Below are 17,115 nucleotides of genomic sequence, written 5' to 3'. Positions count from 1 at the left end.
CTTGGAAGCGAGAGGACGACCGGAACGTCCGCCGTGGCTTCACTCCGGCTCTACTTTATGAGTCCTAACACACGATGACTGTTCTCCAGATAAAGGAATATCGCCGTTATGCAGTCCATGCACGCTTGCTCGCTAACATATCTCGCTTCATAAGCGACTAATACAACCATTCGATTCATCAGCCATTGTCAACTGGCGCTTCCTTGAGCTTCTTGCGGCGCACGACACCACATAACAAACCACCCATATGATGAGCTGAATTACAACTCTCTTCAAAAATACAATGGCCCACATGCCTGCCACTAAGCACAGTACCACATTTCATTAGGCGTCCAGCCATGATGCGCTTCTGCAATGTTGAGTTCTCGGTTTCTGAGGACCTGGCCTTAACCGAGATCTACGCATTAAGGCCCTGTGTCTAATGTGCTTTGACATCTCGATTCTGTGGGTCAAACTCCAGAGCGATACAATTTTCTGTGACTGCAAGATGCGACATTATATATATAACTACAACTGGTCTCACGTAGAAAGTCAATCGCTTCAGTTGGATTGCGCTCTACTAAATGTTCTGGGAGGACTGATCAACCGACTGAGACTGTCGCATCGTATGAGGTGGTTTCAGCCTTTGGGACTCCTATCGCGAGGCACCGATGTTTCCTATCTAGTCCACTGTTTACACCCTCGTCGGTTTTCATGGTCCTATCTCACTCCAGCCTGATGTGATGACGATGCGGTTGCCTTCAATCGAAGATTTCGATGGCCATTCCCTCGGTAAAACTTCGCATGATGTCAGCTTCTCAACTCATATGCTGATGGGATTCGGAACATCCGAAAATGACTGTTTTCGGAATGTGGTGCAACTCCTGTTCCCCCCTACGGTCTATCTTTGCAGTACACATATGCTTTCTACACGTGTCCATAGAGTATATCATCTGAAGCTGTCAAACGGGCATCAACTCATCGTCAAAGTCTCCCCGCCACCAGCTATACCGCTCCTTCGAAGAGAACGAATTTCTCTCGAAACGGAGGTGCGAGCACTCACCATACTAGCGCGCATCAATCATCCCTGCATACCCAGGTTATATCGATATATATCCTATGATGCTTCTCCAAATGCCTCATTCCTCGTCAGGCAATATGTCCACGGCATTCCTTTGTCAGAAATGCAAAACACACTGTCTGCAAAGGATCTGAATGATCTTGATAGACACCTCGGATCACTGATCAAAGCTATCGGTCAACAATTTTCCACAGCGTTTGGACCTCTCAATAAGGTAGCTGCAGGGACAGGAAGCTACCACTGGCGTGACGCATTTGTTACACTCTTCGAAGAAATCCTCCGGGACGCAGAAGACATGTTCATCCACCTCCCGTACAGTCAAATACGGAGAGAAATCTATCGGTGGTCCTTCACCCTCGACGAGATCCAAACTCCCCGATTAGTGGTCATCAATGTCGGTCGTCCTTCAGAAGTGCTTCTTGATCCCGAAACAAGGCAAATATCTGGACTGTTAGAGTTTGGAAGTGCGTTGTGGGGCGATGTGATGCTCGCAGAGATATTTGAATCTCCCTCAGACGCCTTTCTTGCTGGATTTGGGCCGCTTCCTTCAAGAGGCCAATCGCATTTTATTAGATCTCTGCTGTAAGCCGCTGTAGTTTCCCATGGCTCGAGAGAATTTCCGTGGCTAACTAGATCGCAGATATTCATGTTACAGACATGTCTATAAAATTACTGAGCTCTACTATCGCAACAGCAATAATGCGACAGAGATGCAGGCACGCCGTAGGTTGACCGACCTTATCCACACCCTGACGGCGATGAACCCAGTTTTATAAACACTGTTGAGGAGACTTCATACCTATCCACAGCAGGTCCCCTCTAACGGTGTAGTGTCTAAGTCTACTCGACTTGACAGAAATACATCAAAAATTTATCATGATGGAGACTAGATGGCACACAGCGTTCATTGAGGCTATTGGTCATATACACTTGATCATTGCGCTAAAAATGACGCAATAGACTATCATGCCCAACACTCCTGTGATATAAGCTACTCAATCGAATTGATCAAACTAATCAACGCACTATTCAACAGCTGAAATGCAGTACTACTACGTATATAAGTATTAATGATGTCTCAGTATACCTTGCAAGTCGATATCATTGGAAGTATTAGTAAGATATATATTGCTGCCTAGCCTGCTTATCAGGGCTAATTTAGTCAGGGATAGCGTTGCAACAAGCCACATCAGCCCAATCAGCTGTAACTAGTGCTCATCTAGGATGACGGTTTTATTTTCATATATGTAAATACTTCAATGTCGCATACCCTCTACATCATTATAGCCTCTTCTGAAGCGCTGAAGCGTCCTCAGCAGCTGTAGTTGAGTTGGGTCTCATTCCACCCCGCAACAGCACTGCTGAGAGTCCAAAATGCCATTCTTCCCGGAACAGGACAACATCCTCCAGCTAAACGAGCAGCAATTTGACTTCAATATACAGTTTGAGCAGCTGTTCTTTTCGATCATCCCGTCCGTCTTGTTCATCATAACATCATTATGGCGAGCTGCTTCCCAACTACGAAAGCCCACTGTGGTGAATGCTCCGGTGTTTCAACTCATCAAACTGGTAACTAACGCTTTCCGCCATGAGTACAAATTGACAAATTCAATATTGAGTTTCATTAGGGCGCGATTACTGGCTACTTTGGCATTGATCTTTCACTCCTGATCCTGGCTGTGGTTGGGTCCTTCCAGGTTACTAGCATCTTTATAGCTTCGTCGGTCCTCAAGCTCGTGTCAACCCTGTTTATGATCGTATTAAGTCTTGTTGATCACAGCAAGAGTCCGAGGCCGTCCGTGTTATTGAATAGCTACTTGTTTTTGACGTTACTACTGGATGCCACTCAGGCAAGAACTTTTTTTCTTTCATCGGGCGACAAGTCAGAGCTTACCTACAGTAGTGTCTTTGGTGCCGCTATAGCTTTCAAGGTGGGAATATTATTATTGGAAGCCCAACGAAAGTCAAAATGGGTAAATTGGGACGAGAAAGAGCACAGTCCAGAGGAGAGCAGCGGAATTTTCTCCCTGGGGGTCTTCTTCTGGCTCAACAATATCTTCTTAGACGGATACAAGAAGGTTTTGACCATAAAGGACCTTTATCCACTTGATAGCTCTTTGAGCGCTGAATCACTGCATGAATCATTCTCGGAGAACCTGGATTACTCGAAACTGAAGGGTGACAAATTCGGTCTTGTAAAAGTGCTTGTTCACACGTTGAGAACCCCCCTTATACTCCCTATACCTCCGCGACTGGCACTTTTAGGATTCACCTTTGCACAACCGTTTTTTATCAAGCAATTGTTAGATTACCTCACCGAGTCTGAAGCTGACGCGAACATTGGGTATGGCTTCATCGGAGCTAGCTTACTGATTTACTTGGGAATTGGTATTTCCACGGCCCTTTACTGGTACTTAGAGTCTAGGGAATAAGAAAGACATATTCGTCATCCTGACATTTCTATAGGTACTTCCATCACCGAATGCGTGCCATGACAAGATCTGTTTTGGTCACTGAGATCTTCCAAAAGGCTACAAAAGTTCGGATGGGATTTGATACCGAGAGTGCCGCCCTGACACTCATGAGTACCGACATCGAGCGAATCAACAATGGATTGAGATCTATACATGACATATGGGCGAGCATTATCCAGGTTATTATAGCTAGTTGGATGCTATATAATCAGCTTGGAGTGGTCTTCGTCGCACCGATGGGGGTGGTCACATTATGTTCTATCGGGTTGGCGATTCTTATGAATTTCACTGGTGACTCGCAGAGGGAGTGGATGGCAGGAGTTCAGAAGCGAGTCGGTCTGACGGCCACGGTCATTGCCAGCATGAAGCACCTGAAGATCTCTGGGCTCTCTGATGCCGTGGGTGGCTTTGTGCAGAAGCTCCGTGTAGAGGAGCTAGCGGCTGGAACCCGGTTCAACCGGATATACCTCGTCGCAGCCTTCTTCGCCTTCGTTCCACTATTGATCAGCCCGCCACTTACATTTGCATTCTCTCAACGGACGCTGGATGTGTCGAGAATATTTACGAGTCTCTCTTGGCTCCTGCTGCTGACGAATCCGTTGTCAGAAGTCTTCCAGTCAATCCCAGAAGTCCTCTCGGGACTGGCCTGTTTAGGCCGAATCCAATCATTCCTGGAGAGCGAAGATCGCCATGAATTTCGTCAAGTTCTTGCTGATAATAAGCAAGAATTAGAAGTTGTTTCAGCGGATGTAGTAACATCATCTAATCCAGAGCTACAATCAGTGCATTCCGTTACCATCAAGAACGGAAAGTTTGGCTGGGAAGCAGACAAGTTCACCTTGCGAGACATAAACACTCAAGTATCCAAGGCCTCTCTGACCATTATCGTTGGACCAGTTGGAGCGGGGAAATCAACGCTCTGTAAGGCCCTGCTCGGGGAGATTCCCTTCAGCGAAGGCACTGTTACTTTGAGCAACGAATTTCGTCACGTTGGATTCTGTGACCAAACAGCGTTCCTTTCAAATGGGTCAATCAGAGATAATATCGTGGGGTTCTCTGCATTCAATAAAGACAGATATACTGATGTTATCCATGCGACGTCCTTGGACTTTGACTTGGCCACGTTACCACAAGGAGACAGAACGAATATTGGATCTGATGGGATCACATTATCTGGAGGCCAGAAACAACGAGTCTCCCTTGCGCGAGCTCTGTATTTGCAGACAAATCTGCTGGTATTGGATGATGTATTCAGTGGCCTTGATGCAGACACTGAGGAGCAAGTCTTCCGGAAAGTGTTCGGTCCAGATGGGATACTCAGACGGCGGCGCTGTACAGTCGTTTTGTGCACTCATAGTATCAAACACATACCCGCCGCGGATTATATTATAGTACTAGAAGACGGAACCATCGTCGAGCAAGGTAGCTATGACCAGTTGGCTACTCGTCAGGGCTATATTCAACGCCTAGGATTGAGCAGGTCTCCTGATAGCAGTGCCCCATCTCAGAAATCGATACCGGATAAAAGCGTTCGAGAAGCGAACCCCCAAGTACTTCACACAACAACTACCAACACATCAGTCCTGGAGACGGACACCGACATTTTACGACAAGTTGGTGATAAATCGGTATATAAACATTACTTCAAGAGCATGGGGTTATTTCTAGCAGCACTTAGCCTGTTGTTTGCAGCTCTTTTTGGTTTCTTTACGAACTTCCCAACCATTTGTGAGTTAAATGCGTCTTCGGACAACAATCCCGTCCAATGAGAATCAGCGTACAAAACAATGTGCCTATTACAAGTATGATTAACAAGTGCTGTCTTTCGCAGGGCTAAAATACTGGTCTGATGACGCTTATTCGGAGCATCCAACTCACTCCTACGCTTACTACGCTGGGATATATGCTCTGCTCCAAATATGTGCCCTAATATCGCTGTTTCTCCTTGGTATTGCGGTTTTTGTCGTCTCTGTGACAAGGGCCGGTGCCAATCTCCACCAAGATGCCTTGCGAACACTTATTCGAGCACCGCTACGATTTTTCACAGCCACGGACACCGGTGTCGTCACCAATTTGTTTTCGCAGGACTTGAACCTTATAGACACAGAGCTGCCAAGTTCACTGCTGAGCGTCTTGTACAGTGTAAGCTTATTGTAATTGAACGCCTATCATCAAAATTCTCAATCTGACACCGAACTATCAGGTTTTCCAAGCAATCGGACAAGCAGCTATCATACTTACTGCGTCTCCGTTCATGGCCATAAGCTACCCATTCCTGGCCGTCCTACTATATATCCTGCAAGGGTTCTATCTAAGAACTTCTAGACAGCTTAGGTTGCTGGACCTTGAGGCTAAAAGTCCTTTATAGTATGTCTCCCTTCTCGCCGTCATGCAATGCAATGCAAGTAGTCTGTACTGATTTGTTCGTTTAGCACACATTTTTTGGACACTCTGAAAGGCATCGCAACTTTGAGAGCTTTTGGTGAGCGATGGAGACATTACGATAAGATTTTTGAGTCAGGGGCTGACTTGTATCTATGCCAGGCTTTCTTCCCGAAGATGTCCGTAAAAATATTCGACTAATTAATTCCAGCCAACGGCCCGCATATCTCCTCATCATGATTCAACAATGGCTCAATTTGGTTCTTGACCTCGTAGTCATGGTAATGGCTGTGGCTCTGACGGCTCTTGCAGTTCGACTTCACTCTAACTCAGGTTTTATCGGTGCTTCTTTGGTGACTCTCATGAATTTTGGAGAATCCCTCTCAGGCATTGTCATATTCTACACCAGATTAGAAACGTCTATTGGCGCGATAAGCAGACTCAAGACATTCAACGAAAGCGTGAAGCCGGAGGACAGAGAGGAAGAAGATATTGTTCCTCCTGAACAGTGGCCACAGAGTGGTGTGATAGTGTTGAATGGCGTATCCGCGAGTTATAAGTGAGCATTATGCCCGCACGAATGACACACCTCTTAGAAAAAGCTAACGACTCGAGCAGGCCGGAAGAACAAAGCAATGGCACACCCAACTTAGCCCTCCGCGACGTCAACTTAAGTATCAAGTCCGGAGAGAAAGTAGCCATCTGTGGTCGAACTGGCAGTGGCAAGTCCAGTCTCATTGCTCTGCTTCTTAAGCTTCTCGATCCCGTCTCAGAAACCTTGGGGAACGCAGTAATTGATGACATCCCGCTCTACCGGATTTCTCGATCTGCGCTACGACAGCGTATAATCGCAGTGCCACAGGAAGCCGTATTTTTGCCGGATGGCTCAACATTCAGGGCTAACCTAGATCCGCTCGACACCTCGACGGCTGAGGAGTGCCAGGATGTCCTCAAGGCTGTGGGTATGTGGAATTTCGTCCAGGAACGGGGTGGCCTGGACGCAGGCATGAGCGCAGGAAGTCTAAGCGCGGGACAGCGGCAACTCCTGTCACTTGGGCGCGCGCTGCTGAGAAGGCGTATCCGGGCACGGTGTGCAGGTTTAGGAGCAGATCTTCCAGAGAGAGGTATCCTGTTGTTGGATGAGGTGAGCTCGAGTGTCGACCACGAAACCGAGCGTGTTATGCAGGAGATCATCCGAACCGAGTTTAGGGGTTATACCGTTGTGGCTGTCAGCCATCGCCTGGATATGATTATGGATTTTGACAGGGTTGTTGTCATGGATACGGGTGAGGTTGTGGAAGTAGGAAACCCGGTTATGCTGGCAAGAGAGGAGGGCACCAGATTTGGGGAGTTGGTGCAAGCTGGAGCAAAGTAGAACAGGCGATGTTTACTGTTAGGTACCATACACAATTGCCGACTCCAACTGTAAAAAAGATGAAACAATATGAAAAAAAAGTAAGGACATCTAGAAGATGTCCTATCAACAAGTGCCCAGACCATGAATCGAACATGGCTCACATCGGCCACAACGATGTATCATAACCACTAGACCATCTGGGCGGTGAGGGTGGAATATCGCCATTTCAGTCGTGTTATTTTCTCGTCTGTTTCCCCCTCCGAACAACCCTAATCAATCTTATCGTGAAGTTTATTTTGGTTGTCCAGATTATTCCGTAGATGGTTAGCGTGCGCGCTAAGCAAGACGCTAAACTATATCTGGGCTAGTTTCTTGTTGTTCGGCTCCCTGGAGTTTGGGCTACGTCACCCCCGCCCGCTCTGCCTGTGATCTTGTTGTTTTTCTACTATTGTCTCATCTCTTGGTAACTAGACACATCCTGGCGGTGTTCACTTGTTACAAGACTGCCCTCAATGGCTCAGTTCCTACGCGGCAAACAGGCAGGCATCCAAAAGGACCTCTCCGAGGGTCTGTCGCCTTCGCTCTTTGCCCTAGATGAGGTTTGCTTCATCCAACAAGGCACTTCCTTCTTCTTACATCTCTGACCGTATGTGACCAGTATACACGATATGGCATCAACTCCCGCATATCCGCTATTGCATACGACCCCGTCCAGTCCCTAATCGCCGTCGGCACCAGCGACACCCAGTTCGGAAGCGGACAAATCTACGTCTTTGGTCAACGGCGCGTTTCGGTCATCTTCAATCTCCCGCGCAAAGCATCTGCAAAGTTCCTGCACTTTTGCGCTGATAAGCTCGTCAGCGTTGATTCCAAGAGCGAGCTTTCTATTTTCTCATTGGAGACGAAAAAGACGTTGGTTTCATATGCGCCTCCAAGCCACGTGTCTGCGGTGGCGGTTGATCCTAGTATTGACTACGTGGTCTTGGGTCTTCAAAATGGTACACCCTCCTAAGCAAACTCTATTTGTTGATGCTTACGTTTTTGTTGCCTATTATAGGAGAGATAATTGCATACGATATGGACCGAGAAGGCCTTACACCATTCCGATTACCGAACCTATGGCTAGAAAAGAATCCCCGGGTCCGGATGGCCCCTGTCATATCTTTGGCTTTTGCACCGCGAGACATTGGGAAACTCTTAATTGGTTATCCGGAAGGAGCTGTTACATTTTCTATAAAACAGAATATCCCTCAGAACTTTTACGAATACCAGGTCCCTGCAGGCGCGCCTGGCGGCGACTCGGATCCAACTCTCTCTCGCGATATACGGAAACCCATGTTGACCCAAGCTCTGTGGCATCCCGCAAACACCTTCATTCTTACAGTACACGAAGATACGAGTCTAGTCTTTTGGGATGCGAAAGATGGTCGCCTGGTCATGGCACGGACTATTGAAGAGGCTAATGTCAACCAGCCTGGCGCTCGCTCAGAAAAACCAAGCTCGCCTCATGGAACTTTTAGTGTCAAAGACCCAATATTCAAGGTTTCCTGGTGTGCCAAGGAGAATCCGGACAATACAGGCCTGTTGATTGCAGGGGGCCACCCGTCGAGCGACAGAGAAAAGGGACTCACATTTCTGGATCTGGGTCCTACTCCAAATTATCAAACGTCGTCATGGCAAATACTCGCCAGCTACTTTGAAAAACCTAAAAGCCGCTTCACTTTGTCAACTCCGCCCGGAGCGGAAGTTGTCGATTTTTGTCTTATACCTCGTACATCTCCCTTTTTTGCTGGTGCCCAGGATCCGATCGCTGTTATTGCTCTGTTATCCACGGGTGAAATTGTGACCCTCAGTTTCCCCAATGGACATCCGATTTCTCCAACAAATATGCTGCATATATCACTGTCTTTCGTACATCCTTTTATTACCAAAGCTATCCTGACGCCGGTTAGTCGGAACAACTGGCTCGGACTGAAGGAGAAGCGAGCTCAGGGTCCAAAGTTCCTTCTGGGAGGTGCTGAGGGCAAAAAGGCTATGAAACGATTTGAAGATCGCAATATTGCCATTACTGCAAATTCAGATGGAGTTGTGCGACTATGGGATGCAGGCCATGATGACGAGATTGAGAATGGGGAGGTCATTCAGATCGATCTGACCCGTGCTATCGCACGCACCGTCAACACTCAGGTCTCTCAGGTATCGTTCTCTGGTGCTTCTGGCGAGCTGTCAGTTGGCCTTCGCAGCGGAGAAGTAGTCATTTTCCGCTGGGGAAAAAATCAAAATGCCGGAAACGAAAAAGCGCCAGGCGCGAATGCAGGACCAGGCAAAATCACAAACATAAGCCATCGCACCGATCCTAATTTGACTGTTGGCTTGCTTCCGCTTAGTCTCTTGGAAATGCAAAACGGGCCTGTGATGGCTCTCAAACACAGTGATGTTGGCTTTGTTTGCGCAGGTTTTGAAGAAGGTCACCTTGTATTCATCGATCTTCGTGGGCCAGCCGTCATCCATAACGCCAATATTCGCGACTTTCTCAAAGACAATCACAAACGAGGTAGTCTTCGCAGGAGTCGGACAGGAGACAGTGCGCTTGTAGAGTGGCCTACCAGCATTGAATTTGGAGTTTTGACCCTGGACGGCGAAGGTAAGCATGTATCCAAGCATACAAGATTGAGTATGCTAACAAGACATTTAGATTATTCAAGTATTTGCTGCTTCGTAGGCACAAGCCGCGGAAACCTTGCTACATTCAAGATATTACCATCAAACAATGGCACATATTCCGTATCATTTGTCGGCTCTACTTCTCTCGACGACTCGGTTATCGGCATCTTCCCAATCAATGCTGACTCTGGTGAGCCTACATTAGCCACTCAGATGGCAGTTGCAGGTCTTCGAAACGGCGCCAAAGTCAACGGAGTAGTCGTTGCAGTGACTCAATCAGACTGCCGAATTTTCAGACCGGCAACTCACAAGGGCGCTTCTAAAACCTGGGGCGATTTCCTTTGTGATTCTGTAGGGTTCGTGAAGACAGAAGGTCGCGGTCACAGTCTTGTTGGTCTGTTCGGAGATGGCAATATTCGTGCCTATTCGATTCCGGGTCTCAAAGAGATCGGTTGTACACAAATCAGCAATATTTTTGACGTGCGACGATTTTCGGAAGCAACAATTTCACCTTCTGGCGACATTCTTGGTTGGACTGGGCCATCAGAAGTTGCAATTGTCCACGTTTGGGGCTCAGGTACTCCTATGTGTGTTTCCCTTTTCCTCCTCTGACTTCAGTGATGCAAGCATAAAAGCTGACACTCTTTCAGTCCTCCTACGGATGATAAGCTCTACAATCCAGATGCCATGCTTCCTCCCAGGCCCACGATATCTAATTTCCAGTGGATATCTGGCACCCAATATGTCTCACCTGCAGACATGGATCTATTGAGTTAGTGTTCTTCTATCTTGAGGCTATATGCCATCATTCGATCATAAATAAGCTAACGTGTCTACAGTCGGTGGACCTGACCGCCCGCCATCTAAGCGAATGGTGGAACAAATGAAATATGAAGAACGTGAACGCCGCCAGGCAGAAAGACAAGGACGCAGTGTTCCTCCGTCTGCAAATAGAAACGACGAAGGCTACTGGGCGTACATGCAACGCCAGGTCCAGGAAAGAACCGAGCGGCTTGGAATCGTGGGCGACAGTATGGATAGACTGGAAGAGAACAGCAGCAATTGGGCAAATGATGTTAGCAATTTTGTCTCGAACCAGAAGAAAAAGGCTGTTCTTGGTAGTACGTACCAACTATCCCACTTTCATTTGCACCCATACTAACAATAATGGCTTTTACAGTCCTAGGATCAAAATTCGGGTTCTAGTAGGGCCGACTCTTTTAACTGTCAGATCCAGCTTCTTACAGCAAGGCAATGGTCCTGGATGACTGTACCTATTTACTGTATATGGCTTGCTACTCTTTGCGTAACGATGTATTTATATGATACCAAAGAATTTATTAAGTATTATTGTTATTATTACTGTTATTATGTCGTTACAGAACCCTTTTTCAAATACTTTGACTGTACTAAGGTCGCATTCCCACAACCTCGCTGTTTCATGTACCATATCTTCTAGTATAGTCTCTTGGAGCGTAGTATGGTACACGTAAATTAGCTATCAATGTACCACTAAAATTTGAAGACGCATTCAAACTTTATAAGAGTGCGACTGAACCTAGCAACGGGCTAGCAAGAGCACAATTGACGAGTCCTGCGAAGTAAGGGGTCTGAAGATCAACGTCGGGATATCTTTTTGACATTATTGACACCTAACTAACTACAAGCTCGGGAGAATCGCGATTGATTGTCTATTTGACTACTCTCTCGATTTGGAGACCGAGTGGTATGAGTAGTACATGGCTTCAAATGTATATTTATTGGGAGGATTCGAACATCATTTCTTAGGGGTTATTATATAAATGTTAATTTTTGAGTGGAATAGAACGGGAAAAAGGGGATACGCTGTCAATATTTTTCAACTTTTGCACATACAATCCACATAAAAAAGACAAGCGGCTTGGGTTCGTTCATGTAAATAATGTCATTATTAATCGTTATAGTCAGCTAAGACAGATGTGGATGAAGTCCATCCCACGAATTGAGAACCACTCGCAGAACCCTAACTCTACGGGTATTCGTGTTCGTGATTCAAATATTCAATACAATTAAAGATGAAGGTGGTGAAGGCTGGCCTAGTGGACCATTACTTCAGGTTGAGCCTGGGGTGCCTGGGCAGATCCGGGATTGGCGTCATCAGCCATTTCAACATCGTCGTCACCTTCGCCAGCGTCCTCTTCTTCCAAATCTTCCTCTTCGCTCTCACTGCTCTCGGCCTCGAGATCCTCGCTGCCCGCATCTGAAGCATCATCATCGTCCGCCACCACAGCAGCAGTGGTTGGAGCACCCTCCATTTCATGGTCCTCGCCGTCTTGCTGTTCAGTTTCTTGCAACTCCTTGATCAAGGCGTTCTCCAACTCAACCTCCTCGGCACCATACGCGGTACCATCATCATCCAATTGGTCGGCCTCCGGTTGTTCGGGAGGGTATTCAGCGGGAGCGGATTCTTCAGAGTCCCTGAAGTCAAATTCAGTTAGAAATGTCCGCAATAACGATCAGAAGAAAACATACCACTTGATAGCAAATCGAGTCACACGGGGCTTCTCGGCCAAAACATTACGGCGCACACGCTCGATGATAGGCTTCGATGGTGGGTCTGCGTTGAGTTCCTCTGAATCATATTCGTTGTTCACGTAGTAACCAACGCGCACGAACTCTCGGCCGTCGTAGCTGCATGTAAGGAGGATAACGGTAACACCGAGGATCTCAGTCTGGGGAATGCGCTTGAGGTCTGGTGGGTCGGCTTCGAAAATGAATTTGTTGACACCAACGGGAATGGGTCCAACTAGTAACGAGTCGAGTTCTTGATCATGCTCGGAACTACAGCGACTGTCAGTGTGTATTTTGTCAGTGTGGAGGGCAAGCGACATACGAAGTGGCGGAGCCAACATAAGTGAGTTTCCACTCGAGATCTGTTGACCCAAGTTAGAGAACATGATTGATGTAGTCTGGAAGATATTGCGATGTAGTCTCACCTTTCTGCAACTGCTCCAAGCACTCAAAAGTGATCTCGAACTCGTAGGGATCCGAGAAAGCGGCGGGGTTATTTAGCACCTTGACGCCAAGGAGTGACACAACAGACATGGTGATGGTGTGTGATTTTGTGTGTCTCGGAATATAAAAACAAAATTGATGGTTTCAAGAATTCAGTCCAAGGGTGTGTTCGAACGAAGGGAGCCGTGGAGGCGGGCGCTTTCTTAAATAGAAAATCGATTGAATCAAAGACGCGCCTTCTTCCTCTTTCACCGCGTCTCTCCTTGCATCGCGCTATCAATGTCACGTGATGTTAATTAGCTTGCCTGAACGGGCCTGACAAAAAAGCTTGGAGAAGCAACTTCCTCTAACGACGACCTCTGCAACATAACAACAATAACAACACACCACAACAACAACCCATGACAATCCCCTTGGATATCAATACCTGACTTATCCCCCCCGTATTTCTACAGCAATATCCCTGTTTACTTCGGAATTTGCGTTATTAGTGTACCTGCTGGAGCACCCCACTAGCTGCAACCGTCAATCCACATTACATTCCTGGTGCGGTTCTTTTGTTATTGATCGCATTTGAAACCGTTGATAGGCATTACTGACCGTTATGTATTTCTTGGTTCATAGGACTAGTTGTTGATCCCCGCGTTTCGTACCTTGAGTGCGCACTGCGCCGCTCAATCATGGCCGAGGAAGACGCCGAACAGGCGTTTTTCCAGGCGCAAGCCATGAGCAACGAATATGATCCTGCCGGAGTTGCGCAAACCGTCGAAGCATCTGATTCAGAAGAAGATTATGATCCATCGAATACCTTACATGATGAGTACTCAGTTACAGTAGCAGAATCTAATCCAAATGACGCGATTACTGAAAGCAATGATGCTTCTTCTGCTACTCAGTCTATCCCACAGGATACTTATCAGCCTGACCAAGCTGATACTTCACAAACATCTCAGCCTCCGTCCAGACCTGACTCGCAAAACTCCGTATTAGGGCCTTCGTCCGCTATGAATGTACAGCCGAAAACCAAGACCATAGGTGGCTTTGTTGTTGATGACGATGAAGACGAGGAAGATGATGAGAGAGAGGATGAGGACAAGGATGAGGCAGAGTATGAGCCACCAGGAGTTTTGGAAACTATTGAACATGGTGGACATATTTCTGCAGGCGCTTCTGAGCAGCTTCCTTTTTCTGAAAAAAATGCAAATGAAACTATTTCTACGTCTGGTGTATCAATACAACCCCTTGTGCCTGAGATGGCCAGTTCCAAAGATGTTTCTAATAATCCCGTTTCTTTCCATTCTGGTCACAATCTGTACACTGAAGCGATGCAACAAGTTGGAGACAATACTGATAGCAATGCACCCACCCCAATTCCCTTGGCGGCAAATTCTGCGGCGTCTCGGAGTCGCCTACCTCATGATCGCATTGGCCTGTTGGAAGATAGAATCAGAGAGGATCCTCGTGGAGACATAAATGCATGGATCGAACTGATAGCCGAGCACCGAAGTCGTAACAGACTCGACAACGCGCGAGAAGTGTATGAGCGGTTCTTCAAAGTTTTTCCATCTTGTGTAAGGTGCAATCATCACATGTCACGAAATGAACAAGCTTACTGATACTTCCTAGGCTGAGCAATGGGTAGCATATATCCAGATGGAATCCGAGAACAATGAGCTTCAACGCCTTGAGCAGATCTTCAATCGTACATTGCTAAGCATCCCCAATGTGCAATTATGGACTGCATACTTGGATTACATTCGCCGAAGGCATCCTCTGACTACAGACACATCCGGCCAGGCTAGGCGAACTATCACGTCTGCATATGACTTGGCCCTCACTCATGTCGGTTTGGATAGGGAGGCGGCATCATTGTGGACAGATTATGTTGAATTCATAAAAACAGGACCTGGTGTCGTTGGTGGTACGAATTGGCAGGACCAGCAAAAGATGGATTTATTACGAAAAGCCTATCAAAGGGCTATCTGTGTTCCTACTCATTCCTTGAATACCCTCTGGAAGGAGTACGATCAATTTGAGATGGGATTGAACAAACTTACGGTAACCTAGTCTCTTTGTCTTTACTTGTCTTATGCACTAACAGAATATGATAACTAGGGACGCAAATTTTTGCAAGATCGGTCTCCTGCATATATGACAGCTAGAAGTTCTTATACTGAGTTGCAGAACTTGACCCGAGACCTTGATCGCACAACGCTTCCAAGAATGCCCCCAGCCCCTGGATTTGAGGGAGATGTCGAGTTTCAGCAACAAGTCGGAATATGGCGCCGATGGTTCAATTGGGAAAAGGGCGACCCTCTAGTCCTCAAAGAAGAAGACATAGCCGCGTACAAGAACAGAGTGCTGTACGCCTACAAGCAAGCATTGATGGCCCTGCGATTTGTCCCGGATATTTGGTTTGAAGCTGCAGACTTTTGTTTCCAAAACGGCATGGATGCTGAAGGGAACGAGTTGCTCATCCAAGGCTTAGAGGCAAATCCAGAGAGCTGTTTGCTTGCATTTAAACGTGCTGATAGATTGGAAATCGAATCTGAATCGGAACAAGATCCTCAAAAACGTGGTGCGAAAGTCAGAGAAGTCTTTGACAAACTTTTGGATGCTCTGTATGCTTTGAATACCAAAGCCCGAGAGCGAGAAGAACAAGACATTTCCAGAATCAAAGAGCAATTTGCTAACGAGTCAGACGATTACCAACCCGTTGCTGATGACGAAGATGAGTTGGGACGCTCACAGGAGGTCCAGGCCAAAGAAGCAGCAAAGGAGAGTCAAATCGAGGCCATGCGGAAGGCACATGCAACACAAATCACTATGACTTCCAAGTTGATCTCGTTTGCTTGGATAGCTTTGATGCGTGCGATGCGCCGTATTCAGGGCAAGGGTAAACCCGGAGAACTTGCTGGTTCCAGACAGGTGTTTGCCGAAGCTCGCAAGCGCGGTCGTATCACGAGTGATGTGTACATTGCCAGTGCCTTGATTGAATATCATTGCTATAAGGATCCGGCCGCAACAAGAATTTTTGAACGAGGTGCTAGGTTATTTCCGGACGATGAAAATTTTGCGCTTGAATATCTGAAGCATCTGTTTGACATCAATGATGTTACCAGTAAGTTTGTTCAATTCCATGCTGCTCTCTCGCCAACACTAACGTTATTTTACTTATTTAGATGCTCGAGCAGTCTTTGAAATGACTATAAGAAGACTAACCAGCAAACCTGAAAATGTCATCAAGACCAAGCCCATCTTTGCGTTTCTGCATGATTATGAATCCCGATATGGCGATCTTGGGCAAGTCATCAGTCTGGAAAACCGCATGCGCGAACTTTTTCCCGACGACCCTACTCTTTCTCAATTCGCACATCGTTATTCGGATGCCAACTTCAATCCAGTTTCGGCACAACCGGTCATCTCACTATCACAAGTCCGTCCCCGAACAGTACCCTTGATTGATCAGCAACAACAAGGCTCGATTCAAGGAACGCCTACACAATACCTCGATGTGCCTCCTACTGGCTCACCCAAACGGCCCTTCCCATTAGATGATTTCGAAGAAGATAGACCTCGAAAGTTCGCTCGTGCCGAATCCCCCTTGAAGGGCATACCAGCGCGTCGACCGGATCAACTGAAACGGCCCACCACCCAGGTCAATGGCGGACAATATCGTCCTCAACCTTCAGCAGCCCCGCTACCGCGTGATGTCGTTCATCTCCTCAGCATTATCCCGCCTGCTTCCGCGTACAACGCTGGACGATTCTCTGCGGAGAAGCTGGTGGATCTGATTCGCAGGATAGATATCCCATCTTCATCTACATCGCAGTTTCGACAATATTAATGAATACATCTTGCTGGCATGTGATCTGATCAAGGACAGACAGAGCTAATTGTGAATCGAATCTAGGTAATCTTCTGAGCCATTTCACATTTTGCATTTCTATGAGGAAGCCGTGTATAGTATCTGCAACTGGAGAACAGAAAAAAGCCATGTATTATTACCATTACGTTTTATTCCTCAAAAGCCACAGCTTTGTGTATTTGGATATCATTTTAGTTGCTGAGTCTGCTGTTACTATAAGCAGCATGCAATTGATACGATTGAACTTCAATTCGGACTCGTAATAGTTCCTATGATCAATTGAGAAGGTTTGAATTGCTTTGATTAAAACGCCGGC

The 17,115-nt window shown here is 46.8% G+C and overlaps 5 protein-coding genes and 1 pseudogene across 6 annotated transcripts; 4 read left to right on the top strand and 2 right to left on the bottom strand.

The window, feature by feature from the left end:
* Positions 1-728: 728 nt before the first annotated feature.
* Positions 729-1,836, top strand: EYB26_000779 (uncharacterized protein; the record flags this gene model as incomplete). The annotated part of the gene is made up of 2 exons (XM_054260093.1): positions 729-1,642; positions 1,701-1,836. The coding sequence occupies 2 exons, from the start codon at positions 729-731 to the stop codon at positions 1,834-1,836; spliced, it is 1,050 nt and encodes a 349-aa protein (XP_054116068.1).
* Positions 1,837-2,434: 598 nt separating this feature from the next.
* Positions 2,435-7,291, top strand: EYB26_000778 (uncharacterized protein; the record flags this gene model as incomplete). Its single annotated transcript, XM_054260092.1, has 8 exons — positions 2,435-2,629; positions 2,689-3,470; positions 3,527-5,262; positions 5,366-5,676; positions 5,738-5,901; positions 5,967-6,016; positions 6,079-6,475; positions 6,535-7,291. The coding sequence occupies 8 exons, from the start codon at positions 2,435-2,437 to the stop codon at positions 7,289-7,291; spliced, it is 4,392 nt and encodes a 1,463-aa protein (XP_054116067.1).
* A 113-nt stretch (positions 7,292-7,404) lies between these two features.
* EYB26_000777 lies at positions 7,405-7,476 on the bottom strand (annotated as a pseudogene). Its single transcript has one exon. The product of its transcript is annotated as a tRNA-OTHER (tRNA).
* Positions 7,477-7,785: 309 nt separating this feature from the next.
* On the top strand, positions 7,786-11,143 carry EYB26_000776 (uncharacterized protein; the record flags this gene model as incomplete). The annotated part of the gene is made up of 7 exons (XM_054260091.1): positions 7,786-7,872; positions 7,932-8,271; positions 8,331-9,917; positions 9,969-10,524; positions 10,588-10,709; positions 10,777-11,058; positions 11,118-11,143. 7 exons carry the CDS (start codon positions 7,786-7,788, stop codon positions 11,141-11,143), a joined length of 3,000 nt encoding a protein of 999 aa, XP_054116066.1.
* An 869-nt stretch (positions 11,144-12,012) lies between these two features.
* On the bottom strand, positions 12,013-13,021 carry EYB26_000775 (uncharacterized protein; the record flags this gene model as incomplete). The annotated part of the gene is made up of 4 exons (XM_054260090.1): positions 12,013-12,394; positions 12,449-12,757; positions 12,810-12,849; positions 12,913-13,021. The coding sequence occupies 4 exons, from the start codon at positions 13,019-13,021 to the stop codon at positions 12,013-12,015; spliced, it is 840 nt and encodes a 279-aa protein (XP_054116065.1).
* Positions 13,022-13,210: 189 nt separating this feature from the next.
* Positions 13,211-16,778, top strand: EYB26_000774 (uncharacterized protein; the record flags this gene model as incomplete). The annotated part of the gene is made up of 6 exons (XM_054260089.1): positions 13,211-13,222; positions 13,423-13,477; positions 13,556-14,502; positions 14,558-14,989; positions 15,047-16,052; positions 16,114-16,778. The coding sequence occupies 6 exons, from the start codon at positions 13,211-13,213 to the stop codon at positions 16,776-16,778; spliced, it is 3,117 nt and encodes a 1,038-aa protein (XP_054116064.1).
* Positions 16,779-17,115: the final 337 nt, after the last annotated feature.

Source organism: Talaromyces marneffei, chromosome 1 (assembly GCF_009556855.1).
Source record: "Talaromyces marneffei chromosome 1, complete sequence".
Lineage (NCBI taxonomy): Eukaryota > Fungi > Ascomycota > Eurotiomycetes > Eurotiales > Trichocomaceae > Talaromyces > Talaromyces marneffei.
This window is presented reverse-complemented; position numbering and strand designations above follow the sequence as displayed.